The sequence below is a fragment of the Fusarium phalaenopsidis genome (genome assembly GCF_050370095.1).
Source record: "Fusarium phalaenopsidis strain FUZ10S chromosome Unknown contig_32304, whole genome shotgun sequence".
In the NCBI taxonomy this organism is placed as follows: Eukaryota; Fungi; Ascomycota; class Sordariomycetes; order Hypocreales; family Nectriaceae; genus Fusarium; species Fusarium phalaenopsidis.
Window position 1 is genome coordinate 3849942 of NW_028145404.1, and position 26434 is coordinate 3876375.

The 26434-nt window shown below is 53.7% G+C and overlaps 8 protein-coding genes across 8 annotated transcripts; 3 read left to right on the forward strand and 5 right to left on the reverse strand.

The window, feature by feature from the left end:
* Positions 1-797: 797 nt before the first annotated feature.
* Positions 798-2555, forward strand: LRP88_10459 (uncharacterized protein; the record flags this gene model as incomplete). The annotated part of the gene is made up of 1 exon (XM_083246917.1): positions 798-2555. One exon carries the CDS (start codon positions 798-800, stop codon positions 2553-2555), a length of 1758 nt encoding a protein of 585 aa, XP_083098030.1.
* A 392-nt stretch (positions 2556-2947) lies between these two features.
* On the reverse strand, positions 2948-4854 carry LRP88_10460 (chaperonin-containing T-complex subunit CCT7; the record flags this gene model as incomplete). The annotated part of the gene is made up of 4 exons (XM_083246918.1): positions 2948-4083; positions 4131-4452; positions 4500-4666; positions 4809-4854. 4 exons carry the CDS (start codon positions 4852-4854, stop codon positions 2948-2950), a joined length of 1671 nt encoding a protein of 556 aa, XP_083098031.1.
* A 1114-nt stretch (positions 4855-5968) lies between these two features.
* LRP88_10461 (ankyrin repeat-containing domain protein) lies at positions 5969-6564 on the reverse strand (the record flags this gene model as incomplete). Its single annotated transcript, XM_083246919.1, has 3 exons — positions 5969-6112; positions 6190-6330; positions 6394-6564. 3 exons carry the CDS (start codon positions 6562-6564, stop codon positions 5969-5971), a joined length of 456 nt encoding a protein of 151 aa, XP_083098032.1.
* Positions 6565-11053: 4489 nt separating this feature from the next.
* LRP88_10462 (XFP N-terminal domain-containing protein) lies at positions 11054-13612 on the forward strand (the record flags this gene model as incomplete). The annotated part of the gene is made up of 3 exons (XM_083246920.1): positions 11054-12595; positions 12646-12850; positions 12903-13612. 3 exons carry the CDS (start codon positions 11054-11056, stop codon positions 13610-13612), a joined length of 2457 nt encoding a protein of 818 aa, XP_083098033.1.
* A 267-nt stretch (positions 13613-13879) lies between these two features.
* Positions 13880-14491, reverse strand: LRP88_10463 (acyl-CoA N-acyltransferase; the record flags this gene model as incomplete). The annotated part of the gene is made up of 1 exon (XM_083246921.1): positions 13880-14491. The coding sequence occupies one exon, from the start codon at positions 14489-14491 to the stop codon at positions 13880-13882; it is 612 nt and encodes a 203-aa protein (XP_083098034.1).
* Positions 14492-14880: 389 nt separating this feature from the next.
* Positions 14881-17766, reverse strand: LRP88_10464 (mismatch repair ATPase MSH2; the record flags this gene model as incomplete). The annotated part of the gene is made up of 3 exons (XM_083246922.1): positions 14881-17505; positions 17556-17687; positions 17743-17766. 3 exons carry the CDS (start codon positions 17764-17766, stop codon positions 14881-14883), a joined length of 2781 nt encoding a protein of 926 aa, XP_083098035.1.
* A 1988-nt stretch (positions 17767-19754) lies between these two features.
* On the forward strand, positions 19755-21593 carry LRP88_10465 (uncharacterized protein; the record flags this gene model as incomplete). The annotated part of the gene is made up of 7 exons (XM_083246923.1): positions 19755-19918; positions 19983-20087; positions 20142-20175; positions 20275-20348; positions 20400-20664; positions 20721-20973; positions 21025-21593. 7 exons carry the CDS (start codon positions 19755-19757, stop codon positions 21591-21593), a joined length of 1464 nt encoding a protein of 487 aa, XP_083098036.1.
* A 354-nt stretch (positions 21594-21947) lies between these two features.
* On the reverse strand, positions 21948-24865 carry LRP88_10466 (peptidase S8/S53 domain-containing protein; the record flags this gene model as incomplete). The annotated part of the gene is made up of 12 exons (XM_083246924.1): positions 21948-22128; positions 22197-22438; positions 22489-22576; positions 22627-22708; positions 22766-22872; positions 22920-23764; positions 23813-23875; positions 23927-23981; positions 24045-24153; positions 24208-24271; positions 24325-24672; positions 24728-24865. The coding sequence occupies 12 exons, from the start codon at positions 24863-24865 to the stop codon at positions 21948-21950; spliced, it is 2322 nt and encodes a 773-aa protein (XP_083098037.1).
* Positions 24866-26434: the final 1569 nt, after the last annotated feature.

Genomic DNA, 26434 nt, shown 5'->3' on the forward strand with positions numbered 1-26434 from the left:
CCGCGATTGGATTCTGGAGGCAGGCGGGGTCCGGGAGGTGCCTGCCAATGCCAATCCATGCCAAATCTCGGCCTCCACTGCCTGGGCTGGGCTGGCCGCGCATTTCCCCTCACCAAAGAACATTTCAGCACAGTCACGTCGGATTCACAGCACATCACAGCACGCACCGCGCAGCGACGACGGGCACAATCCAGCACAGGCACAGGCGCAGGCACGGTCACGGGCACAGCGGAGCACCCAACGGCTGCAGGCAACGCCCAGTGAATACCAGGGCAGCCAAGGTCCATAGCGATAGCGGAAACACGCCCGCCCACAAACGAGAACCCCCCCAGCCGATAAGCAGCGGGGGCAGCTCCAGCGCCAGAGAGCCAAAGCATACAGCGCACCACAGCGGGCACCCTTGGTCGTTGCTGGCTGCTCTACGGGCACCTGGAGCGTGAGATAGCGTTCGGTGCGAAATCGGGGTCTGGGGCTCGCAGTGCCGTCTCATATCCACCGAGTCGCCCATAGTGGCTTGGCCTAGAGGTTGGAATATTAAATTGGGCTGGCCTTGCTCTCGCTGCAGTTGGTATGTGCTTTGTCCTTTGCTTTCTGCACTTTCAGTCTGGTTGGTGGGTGTTTGTGTAAAGCGACAGCGGCTCTGAGCCGCAAAGACGATAGTGAACACTTTTTAGAACTGATATGCTAACTGATCGTCTATAGGACAACAAGGGCCTTTCCTCTTTCCAACTGCATCCTCACTCTTCTCTTTTATTTTCTCACTGGTAAACAAGGGCTGTGACCCTCCCACCACCAAAATGCCGGCCATGCTCGATGATCCGGCGAGCCCCACTATCTACCGGGTCTCGGGCCAACCCCCGTACCCGGATCCGAACAGCCCCGGCTTCCCGGCCGATATCGTGCCCCGGCAGGTCACCCTCCGAGACCGTCAGACCGTCGCCACCATTGTCCCCTTTGCGTCAAGGCACCAAGTCCCGGAGTCCCTGCTCGCGTACTTGTGTGACCAGATCAACAAGGAGATTGAGGGCGGCGATACGTACCCCATGATGGAGCCGTTCGCCGCCGACAAGTTCGCTGCTTACTGGTTCCAGAACTTTGGTGCCATTATGCTTCTTGGAAACGTCGAGCGGGCCGAGGATGTAGTCGAGGGCAAGGACTGGTCCCGGGAATGCCTGGGAAGCTTCTACATCAAGCCCAACTACCCTGGCCGCAGCAGCCATGTGTGCAATGCTGGCTTCCTCGTCACTGACGCTTCGCGTAACCGTGGTGTCGGTCGTCTGATGGGTGAGGCGTACTTGGACTGGGCTCCACGCCTCGGCTACACCTACAGCGTCTTCAATCTCGTCTACGAGACCAATGTGGCCTCGTGCCGCATCTGGGACGCCCTGGGCTTTAAGCGCATCGGACGGGTCAAGGGGTGCGGCAACCTGAGGAGCTATCCGGGACAGCTCATCGACGCCATCATCTACGGGCGGGATCTGGCTCCGCGTGAAAGCGAGGAACTCGTGAGTGAAGAGCGTTTCGACAAGATCAAGTTCTACCTCAAGTACGGCGAGTACCCGAACGGCGCTGACCGAGCCGAAAAAAGCAGGCTCCGCAGCGCGGCGACGCACTATAAGCTCCTCGACGGCGACAAGCTCATGCTCAAGGACAAGGAGGTGATATCCGACCCGGCCCGCCAGTTTGAGATTGCCCGTCGTGTTCATAACCAGCAGCATGGGGGCATCAACAAGACCACCGCCACTATTGCTGAGAAGTACCACTGGAGCCGCATCAAGGAGACGGTTAGCGACGTCATCCGAAGTTGCGTCGATTGCAAGGAGCTGGGCAAGACACCTAATCCAGGCGGTGCAAGGAAGTCTGCGTCTGCGAACAACCATGGAGCTGGACGAAGATCAGGTGCTGGCGCAGTTGGTGGGAGTGATCATCAAATACAAGCAGCGAGTCCGCCGGTACAAGTGCTACCGCTACAAGATCATAGCATGATGTCGACGCTATCACAACAACCAAGTCCAGATCATACTCCAAGTCCTTATGCTAACCCTGCCGACATCTCTCTCATCGCGCCCCCTCACACTCTACAGGGCAACTCGATCGACCATACGCTTCACTCACATCAGCATCATCATACACTTCCTCAACAGCATCATCCTGCTCACCATCAACATAATCCACATCAACATCCGCACCATAACCCCATGCTACAGGATCCTCCCGGCCACCATTCTCACGACCACTCCGTCTACCAGCCCATCGACCCGCAAATCATCAACCAGACCTCACCACATGACCTCACGCCTTTTGACCAGTACCACTCACCAGCTGACTTCCAAGCCTTGCTCAACGCTACCGAGGATGTCGTACCTACCGAACCTGACGCAGTCGATCGTGATCTTGAGATGCTGATAGAGCACCAGGATGACGACGACGTTGTGGACGGGACGGTGAGCATGAGTGGCATAAGCATGGGTGTCGGGACAGGGACGGACGATAGGGGGCTGGATCACAAGGAGAGGAGCTTGTATGATGTTGGGTTTGGGGGGACAGGGGGTTAAGACAATGAATGGGTTTGCGATGTTATTCGTCAAGGCATAAAACGGAGCGGGCGAGTTTTGGATATCTTCTTTTCTCATGAGCATGATTTTTGTACACCAGAGGTATTAAGAAAAAAAGTGAAATACCCATTGACACGGCTATGCACTACTCAGTCACGTAGGCCTAATGGATACTCGTTTCAGACAAGTGCCATGATGCTTCTCCAGCGCTGTCAGATTGAGGACATTCAATTTTCCAGAGGTCAGATATCGTAAGTCTAGGTATCATACAGATCCTCCAACCCCCAGCCACGACAACACCACCAAACCCGCTTTCCATTTCTATGTTCCAGGATTGTTTTTATGTTCCCCTCATGACTGTCCTATGTTTCTCTTTAGGGCTTTGAGCGGGTTTACCTTCTAGGCATTCCCCGTCCACGGCCCCTGAGAGCTCGCTGCGCAGCGCCGGGCGGTAGCTGACCAGGAGCCTGGGGCTTGGCGCTCTCCTCGTTGCGGATGGTCTCGTCGACTCCGAGGATGAGGCAGCTGGCCTCGGTGGCGGCCTGGATGGCGTTGATCTTGACCAGGGCGGGCTCCCACACGAAGCGCTCCATCATGTCGGCAACGCCCTCGTTCTGGAAGTCGACACCAGCCCATGTCTTGCCCTTTCGGTGCTCCACGCGGAGCTTGTTGAGGATGTCGGTAGCATCGAAGCCAGCGTTGTCGCAGAGCTGGCGGGGGATAATCTCGAGGGCCTTGGCAAAGGACTTGATGATGGCTTGTTGCTTGTGAGGAATGTTCTTGTCGGCGAACTGGTGAAGGTAGGCTGACACCTCCATCTCGGCGGCACCACCACCACCGACAATCAGGTGGTTTCGGATCGCTCGCTTGACGATCATGATGGCGTCGTGCAGAGATCGCTCAACCTCGGCGATGAACTGCTCCGCACCACCACGGAGGACCAGAGTGCAGGTCTTGGCCTCGGGGCAATCCTCGAAGAAGTTGAAGCGCTCACCGCCGATCTGGCGCTCCTCAAACTTGCCGCAGGTTCCCAGATGCTCAGGCAGAATGTCAGAGCATGTCGACTGAACCACAGCGCCGGTAGCCTGCACCACGCGCTCCATATCCTCAGCAGCGACACGACCGGCGCAGAAGATATCTCGGTCGGCAAAGAACTGGGTAGCCAAATCACCAATGGGCAGCTTGCTCAGCACCACCTTGGCACCCGTCTGGTAAACAGCCTCGAGCTTCTTGTAGATAATCTGCCACTCCGCATCCACGATAGCCTGGTATTCGGAAACCTGCTCCACACGGACCTCGGCGTTGTCCTTCTCGGCCTTGAGCTCCAGCTCGACGTTGAGGCAGACGATCTTGGGTTGCTCGAAGGACTTTGGTTGTTGCTCGAAACCGGCGTAGGAAAAGGTCTTCTTGAAGGCGACACCGTTGATGAAGAGGGAGTCAGTAAGCGAACCACCGGGGATCTTCTTGATGCCGATAAGCTTCTCGTTAAGGTCGTCTTGGTCGAGGGACAGGACGGCGTCGACAACCACTAGTCACGTTAGCTTGATATTCGAACCTGCAGCCTCATATTCGTACTCTTGGTGAAGAAAGGAGTATTCCGCTTGATCAGCTTGCTGGTCATGGCAGTCGAGGCCAGCTTGGCCAGGGTATCGCGGCGGTTGCCCTCGTTGGTGCTGACAGCAACCTCCTTGACCTTGTTGACGGCCATCTGCGACGCTCTCCGCAGACCCTTGATGATGATCTGAGAGCTGACACCCTGCTCGACGTGCTCCTTGACCTCCTTGAGGATCTCACCGGCGAGAACCACGACTGAGGTGGTTCCGTCGCCCACCTCAGCGTCTTGCGATCGGGCGATATCAACGAGAATTCGAGCGGCGGGGTGGACAATGTCGAGGAGCTTTGCGGTGTCAGTCAGGTCTTGGTGTATCATGGAGCGCATCGCACCTTCATGACGGTCGCGCCATCGTTGGTAATGGTCTGCCTGCCATTCTCATCAACCATCAACAGGTCGCCTCCGTAGGGACCCAAAGTGGACTTGATGGTGGCCTGGACGGCGAGACAGGCATTAATGTTGGAGACGATCTGTCCCTTGCCCTGGGAGGTATCGGTTCCTGTTTCAAAGCGCCATAGTCAGCGAACTATCCGTGTATCGCGTGGCGGTCTGGCATCTCCTCTCGAGGGTGCTTCTCCCCTGGATTTCGACTTCGAGGGGTGAATGTCCCTGAAGCGGGCGGGCGGTGGGGTAAAACGGACCTTCCTTGAGGACGATGATCGTCGGCGTTTGGCCTCCGAAAGACATTTTGGAGAATGGGATGCGGTCGGAATCGGTAGATGATGGTTCTTCTCCGTCCAAGAAATTATAGAGGAGTGCAGGAGAGGGGGGTGGAGGAGGTCGACGGAGTTCAGAATGGGAAGGAGCTGTGATGGAAGCTTCCAAAAAAATGTGGCAGCCTTCTTTCTCATCATGTCCTTGCCCCAGTCGTGCACGGGCCATCTTTATAGGAGTCAAGGGTCCCGTCGTGTCCAATCAACCACTTCAACCAGAACTTCAACTCAACAATAAAAGAGACTTGTAAGTCGAAAATGAGAATATTCTCTTGAAAGTAGGTCTCGATGAATATTGGCGGCTTTATTAAATGATTTTGGAAGTTCACTGGTCTGCGAATTGAAGGACCAGTGAATGCCCTCACATCCACGGAGTGAGTATGTGTAAACGTGAATGCCTAGATGGTTCTCAAGGCCAATACCGATGAAGGCTCAGTGCCACCCTTGAAAACAATGGCATGAATTAACAATAGCTTAGCGTACCTACAGCTTCCTTGAAGTGAATTTGCAGATTACAACTGCTGTACATTGACGTCCCTGACACTCCTTGATTGATGGAGTGCAACATCTACAATTCCACGATGAGAGCAAAGAAAACGTTTCATTTTCTTTCTCACCTGCTCCCATTTTTTAGGCATATTTATATGTCATTGCAAAAACCTTTGGCCCAGTTTCTATTGTGTATCAACACTTGTGAGCATCTTGGGCCTAGCCCCCGACACTCGGCACTTGAGGTACAGGGTTGTAAGCTTGGTAGCACCCTGTGTAAGTCTCGACCAGGATAGACTTGTCCATTCATCAAGTGACAAGTAAGTGAAAATTCTGAATATTTAACCAGGAACCAAGACTGGGATTGCTCTGATTTAGGCGAGCCATCTTATCCATTATGGAGACTAGGTTTTAGATGTTCATGGGAGTAGTGCACTCGCAGTCTGCAGCAAGATCGTCCGCTTTTCCTGTTGCGTTTGTATAAATTACACATTATTTTATTACTGCCAGTATCCGTGATATACTGTAGATTGGTAACCCAACCCGGGCCGATTCAGCCCCATGTCCCTCGGCCCCTTGTCCCGTCAAGCCTTATTCTCTCAAGATCGCCCTTTATCAGCCTGTCCCTTGCCAGGTGCAGCATCAAACTTGCTCTTCCACACATCCTCTTGGTTAAACATGGTGATACACTCGGCGGCACTCGGTTTGCCGTATTCGGGGTCAGCGCCTCCGTCCAGTAGTACCTGTACACAATCAAGTCAATAAGATTTCCTTTTTCTCAAAGGCATTCAAGGTTCATATTAGATGAGGTTAGGCTTGCCTGAATGACTTCGTCTTCCTTCTTGAATACTGCGCCGGCAAGAGGACTCTGGCCTCGGTCGTTCAAACGGTTCGGGTTGGCACCGTGCTGGATGAGAAGGTGAACGAGGTCAGCGTGACCGTGGTATGCTGCAAGCATGAGCTAATATTGTTAGTCTTGAATACTGTCTGTAATACTCAGGGAATATGAGCTTGGCTGTCCTACCAGGGTGTCGCCTTTGTCGTTGGTGAGGTTCGGGGGCAGCCCTGCGGGCAGAGCTTGCTGGAAGACTGCCACATCGCCTATCCGAGCCGAGTCATACATCTTTGTCGCAAGCTCGATCATCTCCGGGGTAAGGGAATCCGAGCGAGCGGCCTGGTTTGAAGGATCGCTCATCGTTGCGGTTAGGATTAGAAGATAGCTGCTTGGTGTGTTCGCTCGACCAAAATCGGGCTTCTGAGTTGAGAGCGAGGTGGCAAGCTCTGATATAGCAAAGGTATGCTGGTCTCTTTATCCTTTCAAGTTTTTGTCGACTTGAGTGTCATCGGTTTGAACGGAAGTGAGATGGAATTGAGAGGTTTAAGTATGACGTACGTGAAGTAGCCACGAAGGGGTCGGCCCGGCATCTTCATCCGGTGCATTGGGACAAAAGAGGGTTTATCACTTATGACCATCAAGAAATACATGTCAAATACTTTAAAAAATGATCAATTGTATGGGCTGTGCTAAGATCAATTTCCAGCCATTTGGAACGCTTCAATGCAGACTTCCATCATGTTGCGCCAGTCCCAACCTTTCTCGTAGAGTGACCCCAAACCAAGCTCTTACAGAGAGAAAGCACAAATCACCAAAAGAAATCGTAAATCCATCTATCAACACAATTTCTTCGAATCGAATTTCCCCAAATAAACCCGTAAGAGAGTCGACATAAAATAAAAAGGTCGTCGCGGCATATCATTGTACAGTGGGCAATTCATGGCTCAAGGGCCGCTTGGTATCATCATTCCCCGCCCTCACCAAAACGCCGTGGAAAAAAGAGGTAGCATCGATCTCATCCTTTCTGCACTCTCTCATCAGCCGACAGATGAAGCTGCGCTGCCGAGAACCTACCGTGAAACAATCTGTCGTGTCAGAAATACTCGTATTTGTTTAGTTGCCTTCAGCGTAGATAGTCGGTGATTCCATCGCCCTCACCGTTGTCGGGCTCGTTTGGGACTGGCGGGTCCGGCTTGGGCGTCTCGGGGCGATGGGGGATATCGAAGCTTGGGCGCATAATGATTGTGTCAATCTCTTTTTGTGAAACCTTTTTCAATCTCTATTTTTTTCTCGAATCTTTTTTCGATCTGAATGATTATTATTAAAGATGCAAACAGACAACCTCCCGACCGAGGGTGGGAGCGAGGCGTCGACGGATTATATGTAAGTCTGCTGGTGGCGGGGGCGCGTTACGTCAGGCTTCCGTGGGCAGCTCAACTCGACGTCTCGGCATTGGATGGGGGCGAAGGGATGAGCATCAAGTGAGGGGATCGTTGGATTGATACAGAGGCACAACATGTGGTTTTTGGAGCGGAAGCATTCCATTTCTACGCTGTCTGCGAAGGGGAAGGGTTGCTGTTGGGCAGCGCGGGTGCCGATCAGGCGATTCTAGAACTGCATCGTGGGATGCGACCATCAGGGTTACAGCAGCAGCAACAACAAGAAGACAGAGACATGGTTTCGTGCGTTGTGATAGATGCCGTACTGGCAGCTGTGGCCTTGTGGGGATAGATTGTGCTTTTTCTAGATCTGTTATGCTTGTTTTGAACCGACGTCAAGGTAGTTTACGTAGGTACGCGACAGAGATCTTGGCGATGGGGAAACACGATCTGGCTGAATCTCGCCTAACTTACTGCTGCTGTCAACGCAGATGAGGCGGAGAAGGGTATTGATGATGCATGATGTATGATACATGTCCAACCTCCTAGTGACACGAGATATATCATCAGAGGCGACGTACAAGGTCCGTTAAAGTAAACGTGTCCTACCGTTATCGGTCCTCCTCGTCGAGTCGTGCTACTTTTGCCGTATAGTACCCATCACGGTCTATCCATTCTTACAACGCCGTGAGCCATGCCATTCCAAGGAGGAAGCGAGCCGCAAATTCCCCATCCAGAAACCAGAACCGCACAAGTCAAAGTTTCGAGAGCAGGGATGAAGGGTCCTCGCAACCCTGGCGTCTTGTCATCAAGGATTGGCGCTTGAGAGGATTCTAGTTAGGTTTTTAGGTGCAGAAGGCGGATCGGCATCTTCAACGGTCGCAGAACCCCCGACACCGACAGACAGCACGGGCTTTCAGCTGTCACGGCCGCTCCACACGCCAGAGCGGCGGCGCCTGGGGGAGGACATGGAAGAGCGCGTGCATGGCATGGCTGGCGTCTGCGGGTTGGGGGGGCTTTTTTCAAAACATCGCATTCGGCAGGGGAAGAGGAAACAAAGAAATGCGGTTTGGGGAATTGCCCATGGCTACGGTTCCGCGTCTGGGGAGTGGGCTTGTTCTGCTCTGCTGTTGGTGGCTGGGCGTGGGATGGAGGGTGTGGTGGATGGGATGGAATGCTTCCAAGATTCTGCTTCTGCTGTTGCTGCGAGACCGAGCATAGCATCCATGAGTGAGGGGTAGCTACTTTCCTACCACGTAAGTATCTACCACGTTACGGACAGCCCTCTCGCACATGGGTATTCCGGATGGATCGCATCGAATTTTGCCTCGAGAGCTCTGCCGCCGGTCGTATTTCCCTCCAAAGGAAGCTCTGCTGCCCCTCATCGGGGATCGGAGCGCCGAAAGACGTAATATCAGATCAGGGCTGGACGTGGAACTAGAACTAGTCCTGTAGAGCCCCCGTCCCGTCATCATTGCTCTAGCTGCTGGTGCTGCAGCATCAAACAAGCGAGCGAGGGTTTAACGGCGGATAAAAAGGCCAGAACCCAAAGGTTCCCCCCCTAATCCCTGGAGGGTGTGCATGAAGAGTATTCACTCGTATGAGGATGTACAACTATATCTACATAGGTTACTACCCCGGGAAGCTCGGGGCCCATGTTGATCGTTTCCCGAGACATGAGATGTGATGTCTGAGCTTTGCAGAGCAACTGCCAGAAAAAAACAGTAAAAAATGAATGACGGCGTCATCGTGGCTTAGAGTCAATTAGGATTGCTCCCAGTAAGAGGAGGAGGAAACAAGAGACTCGAGACACGGTCCCGGAAATCGAGGGGAGGGGGTCATTGACCCGAAGAATGCAACCTGGGTGAGGCATTGGGCTGAAGCAGCAACAATCTGGTGGCACAGCTAACATATCATATTTCACAAGCTGGGCCACGCTCGTTCCGTCCTCTCTTGGGAGACCGAATCCAATCGGCTGGTCAACGGCCAATTCTGTCTCAGGCCGGCCCACCCACAGAGAGATTTGACTAAGGATAAGGGCGACTGGCTATCCGTACATAGAAAAAAGTGAGATGATGAATTGAAAGATAGCAATAAAAAAAAACAGGCTCGTACAGTCAAAGCTAGGGTCAAAGTATCATGACGCCGCCTTCACCTCGGGCTGAGCATCAGATGTTGGATCATGGCGAGCCGCTAGGGCGCTGGTCGATGGGTACCTGGCGGGGAGTTGCGCGCGTTAGCAGGGTACTCGGTCCGCGAGGCAGAATTGTGTGCTCGGGGTGGGTACCGCGCTGACTTCCACCAAGTAACGCCGGCATTGACAGCCGGCAAAACCGCAAGCGGGTCTCCACCTCCGTCGGCGGCCGGCCGTCGCCGCCTCAGGCAAGGCAGGCAAGGCCCCCAATCACGACAAGCTTGACCAGCTTGGGGATGGGCTTGTCAGATGTCAACCATCCGAACGTCTTCTCACGCTGCTTCCTTCATCAGAAAAATCAATCGACGACGACGGACGACGTCGAATAAGGCCCGACTAGGGTTCAACATGCCACCTCCCCCTACAGTAGCGCGCCCAACCACGGGTGAGGCAACGGCCATGCGCCGCGCCGCACCGACCGCACAGCACCGCAACGCATCATGGCGATGACAATGACTCTGATGCTATGCAGGCCCTCGTTGCCCCTAGCTAGCCAAGGGAGGCCGTCGCCCGTCGACCCGTCGATTCGACATCGGTCTCGGGCCTCTTGCACACGGCAGTGGGGCATGGCGTTCGTCCTTGAAAGACTATCTGGATCAGACCACCTCTGTCAACCACCATCGCCAACCAAGCAGCTGCCAGCAAGCTCCCCTAGCTACCCACCACACGCAATGCCGTCCTTCTTCTCCCAGAGTGACGACCACTCGCAGTCCACCTGCCGCCCATTGTCCGGCCCGTCTTCCTTGACGGCCGACGTCCTCCCCGTCCGTCGGTAGGGTAGGGTACGGTACGTTGCTCTGACGAGCCTCCCCCACGCACGCCACCATCTCGCTTTCGGCCAGGAGAGCATAACTCGTCACAATTGCACGCCGATGAGCAATTACATACACGCCCTGTTAACTTCAGAGCTTCTCGTTCCAACCAATGTAACCCGTCTGCTGATCCATCATCCTGCCAACGCCAACGGCCGCTGTTGTTCCTTGTCTGTTTCTGCTGCCCGTACCCAGCCCAGACCCCGACCCAGGCTTCCGGCAGAAGCCCTGTGTGTGCCTCACTCTACCCTTCTCTGCTCACCGCACTCCCCGTTATACTCTGTAGACCTCTCCTCCTCCTGGTGATTCCTTGGCAACCCCTCCAGCTCCTGCTCCCGTATAAGAAGTCTTCGGAGCCTGTTGAGCTCTCGACCCTTTCCTCTGTTCTCTTCTCTTCTCATCTCTTATGCAAGAGTTCAACCATAACCACAACTTCAACAATTGTCTCTTACAACAACATCCCAATGGCTGAGGTCAAATCTATTCAGCCCTTTGGCATCGCCCGCTCTACTGTGAAGGGCACCCCGCTCTCCGAGGAGGAGATTTCCCAGTACAATGACTTCTTCAAGGCCAGTTGCTACCTGTCCTTGGGTATGATCTACCTGAAGGAGAACCCCCTCCTGCGAGAGCCTCTTAAGCCTGAGCACCTCAAGCTTCGACTGCTCGGTCACTTTGGCTCTGCTCCCGGCCAGATCTTCACATGGATGCACTTCAACCGTCTTATCAAGAAGTACGATCTTGACAGCATCTTCATCTCTGGCCCTGGCCACGGTGCCCCCGCTGTCCTCTCTCAGTCCTATCTCGAGGGCGTCTACACCGAGGTGTACCCCGACAAGACCCTCGACACTGAGGGTCTCCAGAAGTTCTTCAAGAGCTTCTCCTTCCCCGGAGGCATTGGCTCTCATGCTACCCCCGAAACCCCAGGATCCCTCCACGAGGGTGGTGAGCTGGGTTACTCAGTCTCTCACGCCTTCGGTGCTGTCTACGACAACCCCGACCTGATTGCTCTTACCATGGTCGGTGATGGTGAGGCCGAGACTGGTCCCCTTGCCACTGCCTGGCACAGCAACAAGTTCCTCAACCCCATTGTCGATGGTGCTGTCCTCCCTGTCCTTCACCTTAACGGCTACAAGATCAACAACCCCACTGTTCTTGCCCGAATTTCTCACAAGGAGCTTGAGAACCTCTTCCTCGGCTACGGCTGGCAGCCATACTTTGTCGAGGGTGACGATATCGAGTCCATGCACCAGGCCATGGCCGCTACTCTCGAGCACTGTGTCAACGAGATCAAGAAGTTCCAGAAGCAGGCCCGTGACAGCGGCGAGGCCTTCCGCCCCATGTGGCCCATGATCGTCCTCCGAAGCCCCAAGGGCTGGACCGCCCCCCGCAAAGTTGACGAGAACTACCTCGAGGGTTACTGGCGTGCTCACCAGGTCCCCATTACCGACCCCGCCACCAACCCTGCCCACCTCAAGCTTCTCGAGGACTGGATGCGGAGCTACGAGCCCGAGCGTCTCTTTGACGAGGCTGGTGCTCCTATTCCTGCTCTCCGCGCGCTCACCCCCGAGGGCAACCGACGAATGAGCGCCAACCCCGTTGCCAACGGCGGTCTGATCAAGAAGCCCCTGAAGATGCCCGACTTCCGGGACTATGCCATCAAGGTCGACAGCCCCGGCAACGTCAACAACGCCAGCATGACCAACATGGCCGTGTTCCTCAGGGACGTTATCGCGCAGAACCAGAACAACTTCCGTCTGTTTGGCCCTGATGAGACCGAGTCCAACAAGCTCGGCGGTGTCTACGCTGCCGGCAAGAAGGTCTGGATGGGTGAGTACTTCGAGGAGGATGACAATGGCGGCAACTTGGCCAAGTCCGGCCGTGTCATGGAGATGCTCTCTGAGCACAACTGCGAGGGTTGGCTCGAGGGTTACATCCTGAGTGGTCGCCACGGTCTGCTCAACAGCTACGAGCCTTTCATCCATGTCATTGATTCCATGGTCAACCAGGTATGTGAACATGACGTCCATGTATAGGTTCTCACTAACAGCATGTGCAGCACTGCAAGTGGATCGAGAAGTGTCTCGAGGTTGAGTGGCGTGCCAAGGTCGCCTCTCTCAACATTCTCCTGACTGCCGTCGTCTGGCGTCAGGACCACAACGGTTTCACTCACCAGGATCCTGGCTTCCTTGATGTTGTTGCCAACAAGAGTCCCGAGGTTGTCCGCATCTACCTGCCTCCTGATGGAAACTGTCTGCTTTCCGGTACGTGTTGACTCGCCCTTGATATTAGATCCCCCCTTCTAACACACTACAGTCATGGACCACTGCCTGCGCTCCGTCAACTATGTCAACGTTGTCGTCTCTGATAAGCAGGAGCATCTCCAGTATCTGCCCATGGACCAGGCCATCGAGCACTGCACCAAGGGTATTGGCATCTGGCCTCAGTTCTCCACCGATGCCGGCCACGAGCCCGACCTGGTCATGGCTTCTTGCGGTGATATCAGCACACACGAGTCCCTGGCCGCCATCGACCTCCTGCTCGAGCACTTCCCCGAGCTCAAGATCCGATGCGTCAACGTCGTGGATCTGTTCAAGCTGATCCACCACACCGACCACCCCCACGGCCTGCCCGACTCTGAGTGGACCAGCCTCTTCACCGATGACAAGCCCGTCATCTTCAACTTCCACAGCTACCCCTGGATGGTGCACCGCCTGACCTACAAGCGTCCCGGCAGCCTCAACCTGCACGTCCGCGGTTACAAGGAGAAGGGCAATATCGACACCCCTCTTGAGCTGGCCATCCGCAACCAGACCGACCGCTTCAGTTTGGCCATCGATGCTATCGACCGCATGCCTCATCTGAAGAACCGCGGTGCTGCTGCCCGCCAGACCCTCCTCAATGCCCAGATCCAGGCCCGCAACGAGGCCTTCGAGACGGGCATGGACCCCCCCTTCCTCAAGAACTGGACCTGGAAGCGCAACGGTCTGTGGAAGAAGATTGGCGACGGTCTCGCCTCACGATAGATGGGGGATATTACATTGGTCTAGAGAAAACAAGGCAGCGATCATTCGCTGAAACTTAGACATTCTAGAATTTTGGTGGGAATAGACCAGGAGGATGGATTCTAACTGAGATGAACGGTGGAGGAATAGGGCGTTTGTTATGAGGGCGGTTTATCGTGTCACGAAGAGTTTCTTTTGATGTCATTTTCTTTTCCCTCTTTTAAGGAATCTCTCTTATATAAATGAAGCGCGAATGATTTTCCTCTTTTTATTAACGAAATGGTCCAATCATGAACTTGACTTTGCCGCTCTCTTCATATGATACTGCACGATATTGAGCTCTGGAATCTCAGACTCGTCGACAACTTGAAACCCAAACTTTTCGTATAACCCCTTGCCTTCAGGGGAGCTGTTGAGATATGCCATCCAACCTTCTTCGTCTGCCTTATCAACACCAAACTGCATCAGCGCCGATCCAACGCCACGTCGCTGTGCTTCCTTGGCCGTGGCGATAGTACTCAGAAACCAGTACGACTCTCCCGCCGCGTGCTTGTATGTAGCATCGGCATTGGCCTGGAACAAACGCACAGCAAGGGCCGGGTCTCCTGAGGAAGGGTAGTCAGACTCGGAGAGGATTGCCCTCTTGGACGGAGCGGCGGGCCGGCGGACCCAACGGGCCCAGCCGAGGACGGAGCCGCAGTCGGACTCGGCGATGACGACGTGATTGCCCGGGGCCCCGATTTGAGACCGGAGCTTGTCGGCGGTCCAGGCTTGGACGTCTGGTGATGAGGACGGGAAGCAGCGTTGGGAAAAGAGGCTGGGAGAAAAGGCGGAGAAGTAGACTGATAGCATGGAGGGGAGGTCTTCTTCAGTTGCAGGGCGGATACTGATGGAGGCCATGGCTGCGTTTTGAGTTTGGCGTTGGGAGGTTGAAGTAAGTTCCAAGATGATTGTCAAAGTTGAAGATCAGCCATCCAGCGTTGGATGAGTCATGCCGGAAGAGGAAGCGTGATGTCTCCATCACGACTACATCGCCTCGAAATACACGACATCTCACGTCCAAGCACGTTGAAGTTGCAAACTTGCAGGCACAAAGACCCCAGAATAGACACGACTTGTATCTCACATTGCTTCTCACATCTGTAGTACCGACATATATCTCGACTATGCCAGGCTTCTGCCTGACAAACGCCCTCAAATTATTCCCATAGTTGAACCCAAGCCCCAAACGCCTATCCCTTTACCCTTCCAATTCCATTTCCCTAAGTCGTCCCTAGTATCGACGCACATTACAGAGCCTTGACCGACTGGAAGAAGGGGTTGGCCTGAAGATCGGCATTCGCTCCGACGAGCTCCTTGAGGGCTGCCACTTGCTCCTCGCGGCTCATGTTGCCCTGATTCACCTTGTCCTTCCACTCCACCAGCACCCTCTTCAGCATAGCACTGCCCTGTTCCACATCCTCCTTGCTGTACTGCAGCGCAAGGTCCTCGTGCTTGGTCGTAAAGTCCTCGAGTTCATCTGCCTTGCGCTTCGCCATACGCACCACCTTGTCCGGGAACCTCACCAGCTCAGCGACGTGGATGCCGAAGCTCTGGTCGCACACGCCCGGAGCCACCTTGTACAGCAGCGTCACCTCCCGTTTAGCGTCAGCCTCGGAGACTGCACCGCCAGTGCCACCGATGTGCGCTGTCACATGGAGGTTCTGTACCTGGGGGTACTGGTCCGCCAGGGCTGTGAGTTCGTGGAAATGTGTGGCAAACATGGCCGAGCAGCCAATCTCCTTAACAATGTGCTCCGAGATGGCCCATGCCAGACCAAATCCGTCGTACGTCGACGTGCCACGGCCGAGCTCATCAATAATGATCAGGGAGTCCGCGGTGGCCGACTTGAGGATGTTGGCCGTCTCCAGCATCTCGGCCATGAATGTCGAGACGCCCTTGAGCTGTGAATCACTGGCACCAACACGCGCCAGGATTGAGTCATAGATGGTCAGTTCGGCCTCACTACAGGGCACGAAGCATCCCACTTGAGCCATGAGAGCAATGACGCCAGTTTGTCGGATGTACGTCGACTTGCCACCCATGTTGGGGCCAGTGATGATAAGGAACGACGACTTGTCGCGAGTAAGCTCGATGTCATTGGTAATGAACTGAACGTCGTCCTGCAGCTCCATGCAGGGGTGTCGGGCTTCCTTCAGAATTGTTTGGCCCTCACCGCGGGCATGAATCTTGGGTCGCACATACGATTCAGGGGCATGAACCGCAGCGTGTCCGAGCGAGACGATAACATCGAGGTGAGCAAGAACGCCCGCAAGGCGCTCCAGAACTGGGCAGTACGATGAGGCGACCTGGACTACCTCGTGAACAAGACTGCTCTGGGTCCTGTTGTAGTTTTGTGATAGTTGGTCATGCTCCCGGCGGTATGCCTGCATCTTCTTGGTGGTAAAGTAGACGCCGTTCTTCTGTGTAGAGCACTCCTGGTAACCGGACTTGTTTCGAATGCAGCCAGCCTCCTGTCGGGTGAGGCGCATGCATACCCCGTGGACTTTGTGGTTGGTCTCAAGGAAGATCTTCTTGTCAGGCTCCTGACCGAGGTCCCTTGCTGAGGACAAAAACTCAGCCCGGATATCCGAGTCGAGTTGATCGAGCTTCTTGCGGATGATGCGCAAGCCCTTGTCAAAGTCGGCCTTGATGATGTACTCATGGCGATCCAGAGCATCCAGGTCGACTGTCTGCTCAACCATGTCTTGCAACTTGCCCAAACTATCTGACAGGTCACGAAGCTTGGTGGTGTAAGCCTCATCAAGAGGATCCTTGTAGTTTTCGTCCATGACACCTTCGAATGTGCCAATGAAGCCAGGCAGACGGATCACAACCTGGTATGCACGGACAACATCTTCCAGGTTTGCCTTGCCGCGCTGGAATCGCTTGGACAGTCGGTAGAGATCGGGGATGGAGCGCAGATGCTCCTCTTGTAGGGTCTGGCGGAGCTCGGTGTCGACGTAGAAGGCCTCCACCAGTTGCTGACGCTTCTCGATCTCTTGCTTGCTCATCAGGGGCTGCTTCAGCCATTGGGCCAAAAGCCGGCTGCCCACAGGGGTCTTGCAGTGGTTGAGAACACCATAGACGCTCATGGTCTTGGAGCCATCCCGTGGGCCTGGCATGAGGTTGAGGGCCTTGAGAGCCGCGGCATCCAACTTCATGAACTGAGCCAGATCATGCTGGTAGAGCTGGTACTGGCCAAAGTTGGATGGATCTTGGAGTACGCCGAGGTACTTGATAAGAGAAGCAGCAGAACCCATGGCCAGCTTGAGGTCTGTCTGGGGGAGGAGAGTAGCTGATCGCTCGTCTTTCAGTAGACGAGCTAGATCCTGCTCGATATCTCGGGTACCAAAGTCGCCGCTTGGCCGCTCAGCAATGGCCACGCCGCAGTTATCAATGATCTTCTTCAACTTGGCCAGCTCGGGGTCCTTCTCCTTTTCACTCTTGTCGATTTGAACCAGGCACTCCCGGACACCAAGTTGGATAAGGAGAGCCTCAAAGTTGGAGTATAGGTCGTTGTCAAGAAACTCGCTGACTCCCAACTCTCGAACACTGGCATCGGCGAAGCAGACACCAATGTTGCGGGCTTCAGAAGCCTTGGCGGAGATCTTGACCGCGAGAATCATAGGTGCGGACTCGATTTGTCCGCCCAAATCATCCTCGACATCTTGCAGGTTGCCAGGGGATGCTTGCTTGACGCACTTCCAGTTCATTCGTCCACTGGTGCTCTGCCAGATTTCTATCCGCTTGCCCAGTTTGAGCAAGGCTTCTCGGAGGAATTGTCGGAACACGGTCATGGTCATTGTTACCGAGGGGAGTCCGGTATGATCGTTTCGGCCGAGCTGTCGTACAACGGAGGTGGTCTTGTATACCTGTGATTATCGAGTTAGAAGAGTCGAGAATAGTGGCGGTGTCGGCGTACGGTTTTGGCAATAAACATGGCATCTTCGCCATGGGAAGTGTACCAGTCGCCTCGATCAAAGATCCGGATTGTGTCATCGTTGTCTGATGGTAGTGACTTGAAGAAGCGGATGAAGCCGCCTTCGTCGTCGAGCTAGGCACCGATGAATTAGCAAGAGAACGGCAATGATGATTCAGACAGAACCAACCTTCAATTCAGGTCGCGAAGCCATGATGATATCGTCGTCGGCTGCACGGAAGCGGATTGAATCAAGTGTAAAACGCCTGGTCAAGATGTTGAGATGGAGCAACGAGCTAAAGGACTTGACGACGTTGATCGAGTGGCGCTTGTCGCGTCGCTAGCTCCTGACATTGGCCGGGAGACGCGTTTTTGGCGTCTCTCAATTAAAGTCCTGACGCGAAAATACGCTAACGGATTTGTGCATGAACTGCATAAATTGTGATATCTGCATAAAACTGCCGCGGGATCACCTGACAGTCTTGTACCCCCTCAAGATGCAAGCCATCGGGAGGCTTGCGAGGCTGCATCGTCGTCAACACTCTTGTAAGAACATTTCCATGTCATCATTCCATGATGAATTGATGATATTACTTGAGGACACAGCACTCAGCCTCCTGACCGTCTCCTCAAGCCATCATGCGCCCGTCGAAGGAAACAAAGCAAAAAACGTTGAACAATGCCAGAAATAAAGTTGCGACTTGGTACAAATGAGGCTGATGCCAGGAATGAAGATGTGCAATGAAACACAGAAATATTCGACTCTGGATCATGGCGCCCAGTAGAAGGCAAAATCATCCTCAACTATCATCAGCCTCTCCCTCGTCAGCCAGCCACGACTCTCCGCGCGGGATACGTACAGGACATCGAGATCTCATTTGACTAGCGTCCGACGGCCCGTGAGATTCGAGTCTTTTTTCCTGGAGCACCGACATTTCTCCGATGTCATCAACATGCCTGGGCAAGGATGTAGGGGACAGGATGGGATGGGACGAGATGATATGGGGGATGGGGAATCTCGTATGCTTCTACGATACTTTGCCCTTTGTCCGTGAGTGGATATGTTCTAACGAGTGGTTTAGCTGGCATCCCACGCTGCATGAATCACTCTCGAGTGGGAGGATAGACTCTCATCCTCGAACTATGCCGTTCAGACGATGTCTAGCGCGACCGCCTTCGATCGACGCCGCACACACACAAAGACGGCATCTTTTTAACCTTGTTTTTGGCATATGCCATGTGGGGTTAGACTCGAGGTTCTGCTGACAGTAGCTGGAGTTCCTTATCAACAGCTACCCCTTGTTCGAGGATAAAGAGTCCATGGGTATGGGCACGCGCCATTTTAAGCACAAAGATGTGCCTCACAACAAGAGATACGACCGACGAGATATTACGACACAAAGAAACTAGCAGAGCGGGAGAGCGGGAAACATGCTTAATCCTTGAAAGACAATGAGCACGCCGTGGGAGAATGCTTGGATTACAGAGGCTCTTCTTGGTCAGCGTCCTCGCAAGCGTCTTGGCGACAGGGTTTCTTCTGTCCATCAAGGTCCTCACACGGAGGCCGGTCTTGCCCAGAAAGGAAACCTCCCGCCCGCCCACCACGATCCACGGACATGCTCAGGGTGCCTACGGTGCGCAGGCCCATCCGTAGGCCACGCTCGAGGCCATCAAGGTCCTCAACAACGCCTCACAGCCTTCTAACCACCCCCCCGGCTTGGCACCACTATCCACTCTTCTCGCGCGTTTGGGCTATTGGCAATGAGATGACCCTCACTGAAAGAAAAGTCTGAGACAATGTCTCTTTTCCCTCTCTCTCCGTCTTCCTCAAAACCACCTGCTCGCCCAGGACGGCTCGACAACCCTTTTGGCCTCCTTTCCCTTCCAGATCCTCCAACCACCAGGCCCTGCTCGCTCTCTCGGATCTTGCTTGCCGGCCAGACCAGATCCTTCAACCCTAACGCATCTAGAAGCCGTTTCAAGTTCTTCGTCCCATAGGAGCCGCCGCCTTCACTCTGCAACTCGTCCGCATACGCAACCACACGCTACGCAACCTTGCTGCAGCAGAATTAAGCTTAATTATTGCTTCTTCAGTTGGCTCGTCCATTCCTTCCACGCGTCTTTCGCTTCTCACCCCCTTGTGGCCGGATCCTATCTCGTCTCGTCTACTGAGAACCTCTTTGGCACTTCCTCACCTACGACATGTACACTCCCATGTCGTCCCTCGCCAAATGGGGCATCCTCGTCTCTACTGCAGCATCTGCCGCTGCCAACCTGGCCCCCAGAGCCACCAGTGCCCCTACGACAACTGCAAGCGAGTCTAAGGTCACTGCCATTACCAGCTGTCATCTCCATGCATCTGATCTGTAGGTCTCCCTGCTCTTAGACATAGTACCTCAGTCTGACTAGGAACTAACATTACTCGTGGAGTTACTGCTTCGCTGGTGAGACAGAGTACCTCGTAGACATCAAGGTCACCGCTACAACGGATGTCCCCTCCAAGTACACAGACTGCCATAGCCATGGCTCTGAAATGTAAGCGTCTAAGCGTGTCATCCTATTGGACTATACTAATCCTTGTTCCCATAGGTACTGCGTAGACTCTGATGGAGAAGATGTCGCTGTCCAGGCCGAGGGTGCCGAGTCTGAAGAGGACCATGATCATGAGGAGGAAGGTCATGAGCACACCGAAGAAGAGGGCCATGAGCACGAAGAGACCGAGGGTCATGACCATGAGGAGGAAGAGACCGCCGAGGCTGACGAAAACGAGCACTGCCATTTCCATGCTGGCGTTGAGTAAGTCAACTCGAACATTTGATCCTCGACATGGCTAACAACTCCTTCCAGGCACTGTACAGGCGGCAGCCACAGTGAATCCGAGTCTAGCGAAGCTGGATCTTCCTCTTCGTCCTCATCTTCATGCCAGCCTCGCCAGAGAGACTACAACATTGGCCTGCGTGTTGGTCTGCTCTTTGTCATCCTTGCCACGAGCGCCATTGGTGTCTTTGGTCCTATCCTGCTGCACAAGATGATGCCCACCAAGCTCAACCTGGTGCTCATTGTCCTGAAGCAGTTTGGCACCGGCATCATCATCTCGACTGCCTTTGTCCACGTAAGTTGCTTCACCTCGTTGATTGGCTTGTAAACAGAGAACTAACCTGACTCTAGCTCTTCACTCACGCGTTCCTCATGTTCAGCAATGAGTGTATCGGCGAGCTCGGCTACGAGGCCACCACTTCCGCCATTGTAATGGCCGGTCTGTTCCTATCTTTCCTCGTTGAGTACATTGGCCATCGCGTCGTCCTCGCCAAGGCCAAGGCGTCAGCTGCACTCTCGCCGACTGAGAGGAAGAGTGCCTTTCTCTCGACCGAAGTGCTCAGCATCCTTGTCATGGAGGCTGGTATCATCTTCCACTCTCTTTGTAAGTTGTTCGTCATCCCAAACATTTGACATGCCGACTAACAAGCTCTAGTGATTGGTTTGACCCTCGTTGTGTCTGGTGACGAGTACTTCATCACCCTCTTCATCGTCATTCTCTTCCACCAAATGTTTGAAGGCATTGCCCTTGGAAGCCGTATTGCCACCATCGGAACAGCAGCCGATGCCCAGGTCGTCACCACCGCTCGTCCCTCTCAGGAGACTTCTTCCGCTCAGGACTCGGACAAAGCTCCCTGCCCTGCCGAAACCACCTCTTGCGAAGAAGTCGCTCCTCCTACTGGTCTCACTCTAAGGAAGAAGCTTGGTCTTGCTGCCCTCTTCGCCTTTACCACCCCCATTGGAATGGCCATTGGCATTGGTGTTTTGCAGCAGTTCAATGGAAACGACAAGTCTACTATCATCGCCATTGGCACCCTCGACGCCCTCTCTGCTGGTATCCTTGTCTGGGTCGGCCTCGTTGAGATGTGGGCTGCCGACTGGATGACGGGCAACCACGGCCAGAAGGCTGAGCTTGCTGATGCCGACATCCTCACCACCGTCCTTGCCTTCACTGGCTTGGTCGCTGGTCTGGTGGTGATGAGCCTCCTCGGCAAGTGGGCATAGACGGGGGAAATATATGGTGTGTTTCAAGAATACATGGTAACGAACAACATGTCTGATTTCAGGCGTTTTGGTTGGGGGCTCATAGGCATCATGGAGTTTAGGTTTCAAGAGTCAGCTAGGGGCTGCTCAAGGTGTGCAAAATCGGTTTTAACGACGGTTTCAATCGCTTCTCGCAAGCGGGCTCCAAGGTTTAGAAAGGAGTTGCTGACATGAAATATATACATATATATGATATGATGAACCTTTCACTCGATTACTAGACTCATGACATCAGTGAGAATGAGAGAATGATCAAATATTAATGCGAATACTAGACTTTTCCAGCCTCCTTCCCTGCCTTCACTCCGCTGAGCATCAATACTTCTCCAAGCTCAAATCCGCAGTGTCATAGCGTCTAGGTCGTCGATAGATCTGGGTCGAGTTGCTCGTGCCATTGTATGGCAGCACCTGTATGTTATCCACCTCTCTATACATGATGTCCCAGTGGTCCGAGATGTTGGGGTTTCCGTATGGCCTCAGAGCTGCGAACCGCATCCTTCATCACTCGTTAGCCCATCGCCTTGGTCGATCCACGGGTCGTGGGGAGATAGAAGCTTCACTCACGTGTAGTTTCCAGGGGCAATGCGTGTCCCGTTGGCAAGCTTACCAAACCACCAGAAGATACGGAATCCTCGGGGCTCACGTCGTAGAGGGAACGCGACTGTGTCGTCTGGGTCGTTGACATCAGGGTCATAGAACCAGAACTGCTCAGCGTCGCGCATCGTCGTCGCGGAACCGACATATCCACGCTCACCAACCACTGGCGGATAGTGCCAGAAAGACTCTGACCAATCCCTTTCAAATATCTAGACTTGTATTAGTACCACCACGGTACGAGGTCTCTCAAGATACATACATCCCAGCGAAGGTTGTCGCAGGCGTATGAGAGCCTGGCTCCCAGCTCGACAAAATCATTCGGGTTCTTGTCAATATTAAATGACCACCTAGCGAGCTTTCATCAGCAAAGTAAGGCAGCAGAGGGGAATAAACATACGCCCAGTCTCTATCCATGTCTGTAATGAAGGGCTCTCTGATAAACATGTTATCAAAGGCCTTTTCAGTGTCGTATGCCGCCCCTATTCAAACAAGTTGGTCAGTCCAGCTCAGTCAGGTCAGGTCAGCCAAAAACAAACCTCCATACGGAATAGACAGCTTCTCTCCGTGATCAGACGTAATGCAGACTTTGCCGCTATACAAAGGAAGGTAATCATCGTCGACGTCAGGGAGCGCAAAAGATACACTAGATATTGTCAGAACATGCGCCTAGTCGTTGGTCTCAGTAGTTACCTCAACTCTCTCGTCTCGCCAGGCTCGACAAAGACCGCATGAGGAAGCCTCACTGGCGGTACAATATTGCGAGGCTCGACAGCATAGAGAAGCGCAATCCCATAGTCTCTGTCAAGAATGTTGAACCCAGCTTGCGGCTCCAGTTTGAACGTATACCTGTGTCCCTTCTTGTCGTTATTGGTAATGTTGAAGGTCCATCGGGGCTTGAACAGTTCAGTATCCCTGAGCGCAAATGGTTCATAATCGAGTTGAGTGTCGTAGTGTAGAACCTTCCATGCATCAACCAGTCCGGTGCCGACTTGGAATGGCGATGCCCTGAACTTGGGGATCAGACGGTTGTTGACGAAAGGGAGGCTGCTTCCACTCGAAGCGATGCGATCATGGAGCATCTTGGCGAAGCCTGCTCCATGAAACTCACGGCCACCATACTCGCCGATGTATAAGGCCGCAAGTCCGGCGATGTATGGTGCCGCCATGGATGTTCCACTCAACTCATCATAGCTCTGGTCCAACACTGTGCTCACAATCGTGAAGCCCGGGGCAGTAATGTCAGGCTTGATGAGGAGCTCATTGGTCGGTCCCCATGTCGTAAAGTAAACAGGTACCGGCCCATAGTCGTCACCACTTCGGTTGCTGTTTGGCTGAGTTGAAACATTAGCAGCTGCAACGGCGAGAACACCATGACCCGTAGCTCCGCTACTAGCGTAAAAAGGGCCAATTTCTCCTTCGTTTCCAGCTGAGGCTACCACGACGATGCCCTTGTCCACCAGCCGGCTTGCCAGCACAGCCCATGGGTTGTCACTCCAGCCGTTGGGCTTTCCAATGCTTGAAGTAATAATATCGGCCTTGAAACTTGTCAGCGAAGCACTCGGCTGAGACCAAACAAAACTCACACCAGCACTGTAGGCGTCACACAAGGCCTGCATGATTGTCTCCTCGTCCGTCTCCCAAGGGTCCTACAACAGGTCAGTCACAGGCTCAACATTGCCGCCGGAAAGGAGATTCACGTCAGAGAAGACTTTGTAGATAAGAATCTCAGCATCAGGAGCAACTCCAGTGAGCCTATGAAAAGAATCAGTATGACCAAATGCTCGTCATTTGCGTCGATAGCAAACTGAAGCTTACCACTCATTGTCAGCAGCGATGATGCCAGCTACATGAGTTCCATGACCTTCATAGTCCATGGGATCGGTGTCGGGCACTTTCGGATACTTCTTCTGGTTATGAGTGTCCCCTAATAAAAGCATCAGCATCTATTGACAAAAACTCAGTCCACCTCCAAACTTACAATCAGCTCCGACCAAGTCATAGCCTCCCCTGATCTTGCATCCAGGGCCAAAACAACCCCCAAGCTAGGGCTTATCAGCACATGGCATACGAGGGACGAAGGTGAGAAGTGCCATACCGCTTTGTGTGTGTAGTCGATGCCAGTGTCGATTATTGCGACAGTGGCACCTTTGCCTCGTATGCCAGCAGCATGGAGTTTATCGACACCCGTTGAATAGTGGACCGTGTAGTTTTTCCTGAGTTTGGACGGACCATAGGTTGACTTCTCGACTCGGGGTCTTTGCATTGTACGGGCAGCCCACACGTTCACAACTCCCTCCATCTGGCGCAAAGAGTCGACATTGTCAGAATCAGTCTCGATTACCATACCGCTAAAGACATCACTACACTCGAACTCCTTGAAAGCAGGCCTTCCTGGGCCAGCTTTCGATAGAAATTGGTGCGTCAATGTGGAGAGGCCTCGATGCTGGCAGTGTGAGCTTCAACTTGACCAGAAGGATGGAATGAAATACCGGTTCAACTTCAACGATGAACTTCTGAGTTCCACCAGTCCTCACTCGGCCGGTTGCATTGGGGTCAGGGGCAGGTCCTGGAAGTCTGTAGGCATTGACAACAGCTGAGGCGGCAAAGAACGCCTGCAGCAGGATAGAAGACTTCATGGTAGCCAGCAATTGTCGATGAGATGATCAGTCAACATTGCCATAGGGGCTCGCGTCTTTTATGTAGGTCATCTGTCCTGTCCCGGATACTTAGATTTGGTGCATCCCCGGAGGATTGATCAACGCGGATAAGTCCCGGAGAACTGCATCGTAAATGGTACAACGCGTGTCCGGTTAGCAGGACGGCAAGAGACATCCGTGCAATTTTGCTGGGTACGGTTAAGCTGTGTACGAGTTTGAGGCTCTTGTGAGACAGTTTTGGGTCTTGTTACCGTCCTCTCACAATGTGCATGATGCACTTGCATCTTGTCAGGGGTAGCATAGTGACCCTATGTGTTTTCCATCGAGGAGAGAAAGAGAATAGCCGACTACAGCGTTGTTTTCCCCGATTCAATTTGATTTCCCGGAGATCCCTTGGGCAGGTCTATCCGAGCAGTGGATCAAGAAACAGCGAGAGGCCGTCGGGTTATTTAGCAAACTCAGTTTGATATAAATCAAGGCATCCGGCTTGCCGTTGTCGGTTCATAGGCGTGCGACGCAAACGACTCCTTGAGCCTTGCCGCTCAATGTAGCAAGCCGCCTACAATGACGAGCCGAGAACGATGCCGTTACAATCTCAAATCTGTGCAACCTGGATAGCGACACTCACGGAGATTCGGTAGTCAACGGAACGGGGTCCTTTTGGCATCCCGGGACGGTAAAGGGCTCGCCTGTTGGAGCACGGAAATGGTGCACATCAAAGGGGAGCCGTGATCCAAGGTACAGGGAGAGATGATGAAGTACAGTAGGATCAAGAGGACGACATATTTGTGCCTTTCTTGGCTAGCGGCAGTTCTCGTCCCGAAACGCTTGGCAAGGTTGTAGAGGACGGACTGAAATGGAATCATGGAGATATCAACAATGAGGTGAACAAGTCTGGGCATCCATTCATTGTGCCTGCCCAGAGTCGTTGGATCTCATATCTCACATGGATCTCACGTGAATGCAGTGCCGATGCAGGCACGGGACAAATTGGGAAGGGACGAAGGACGTTGTCTGCATCGTCTCATGTGACACTACGACTCGGCCAGTTGATCTGTTTGACGACATAACATATTGGGCATCAGGGTCAGATCGGCATTGAGAAACGTGACAAGCAGGTACGGATGCATTTGCATTTGTACTTGCAGCAATTAAAGACGGCGTCCGCGCGGACGTGTCAGGCCAGTAGCCGTGCCGCTAGCTCTATGACGGCTTGTTGGCCCAGCATCTGAGTGCAATCAATGCATCGCCTTTGGATTCGCGAATTGTGATGGTGATGGGCAGCCCTGGTTAATGAGCTCAACGCGATAGCGCGTCCAACATGTGCTGAAGAGAAGCTAACAGGCGATAGTCTTTATTAGCCAGAAGCAGGTTCGGTTCGAGTCGTTAGTGGACGGAGGACGAGCGGGTCCAAGTCCGTGCCTGGCGATCTCTCAGCCGATGACCTGACTCGCACTGCAGGGAGCGAGCGGTATCCAGGCCAGCCACAAAGAAGATCTTGTGAGTGACAGGCAGCTCATCTGCAGCGCACCGTTGCCCCCTTCGGAA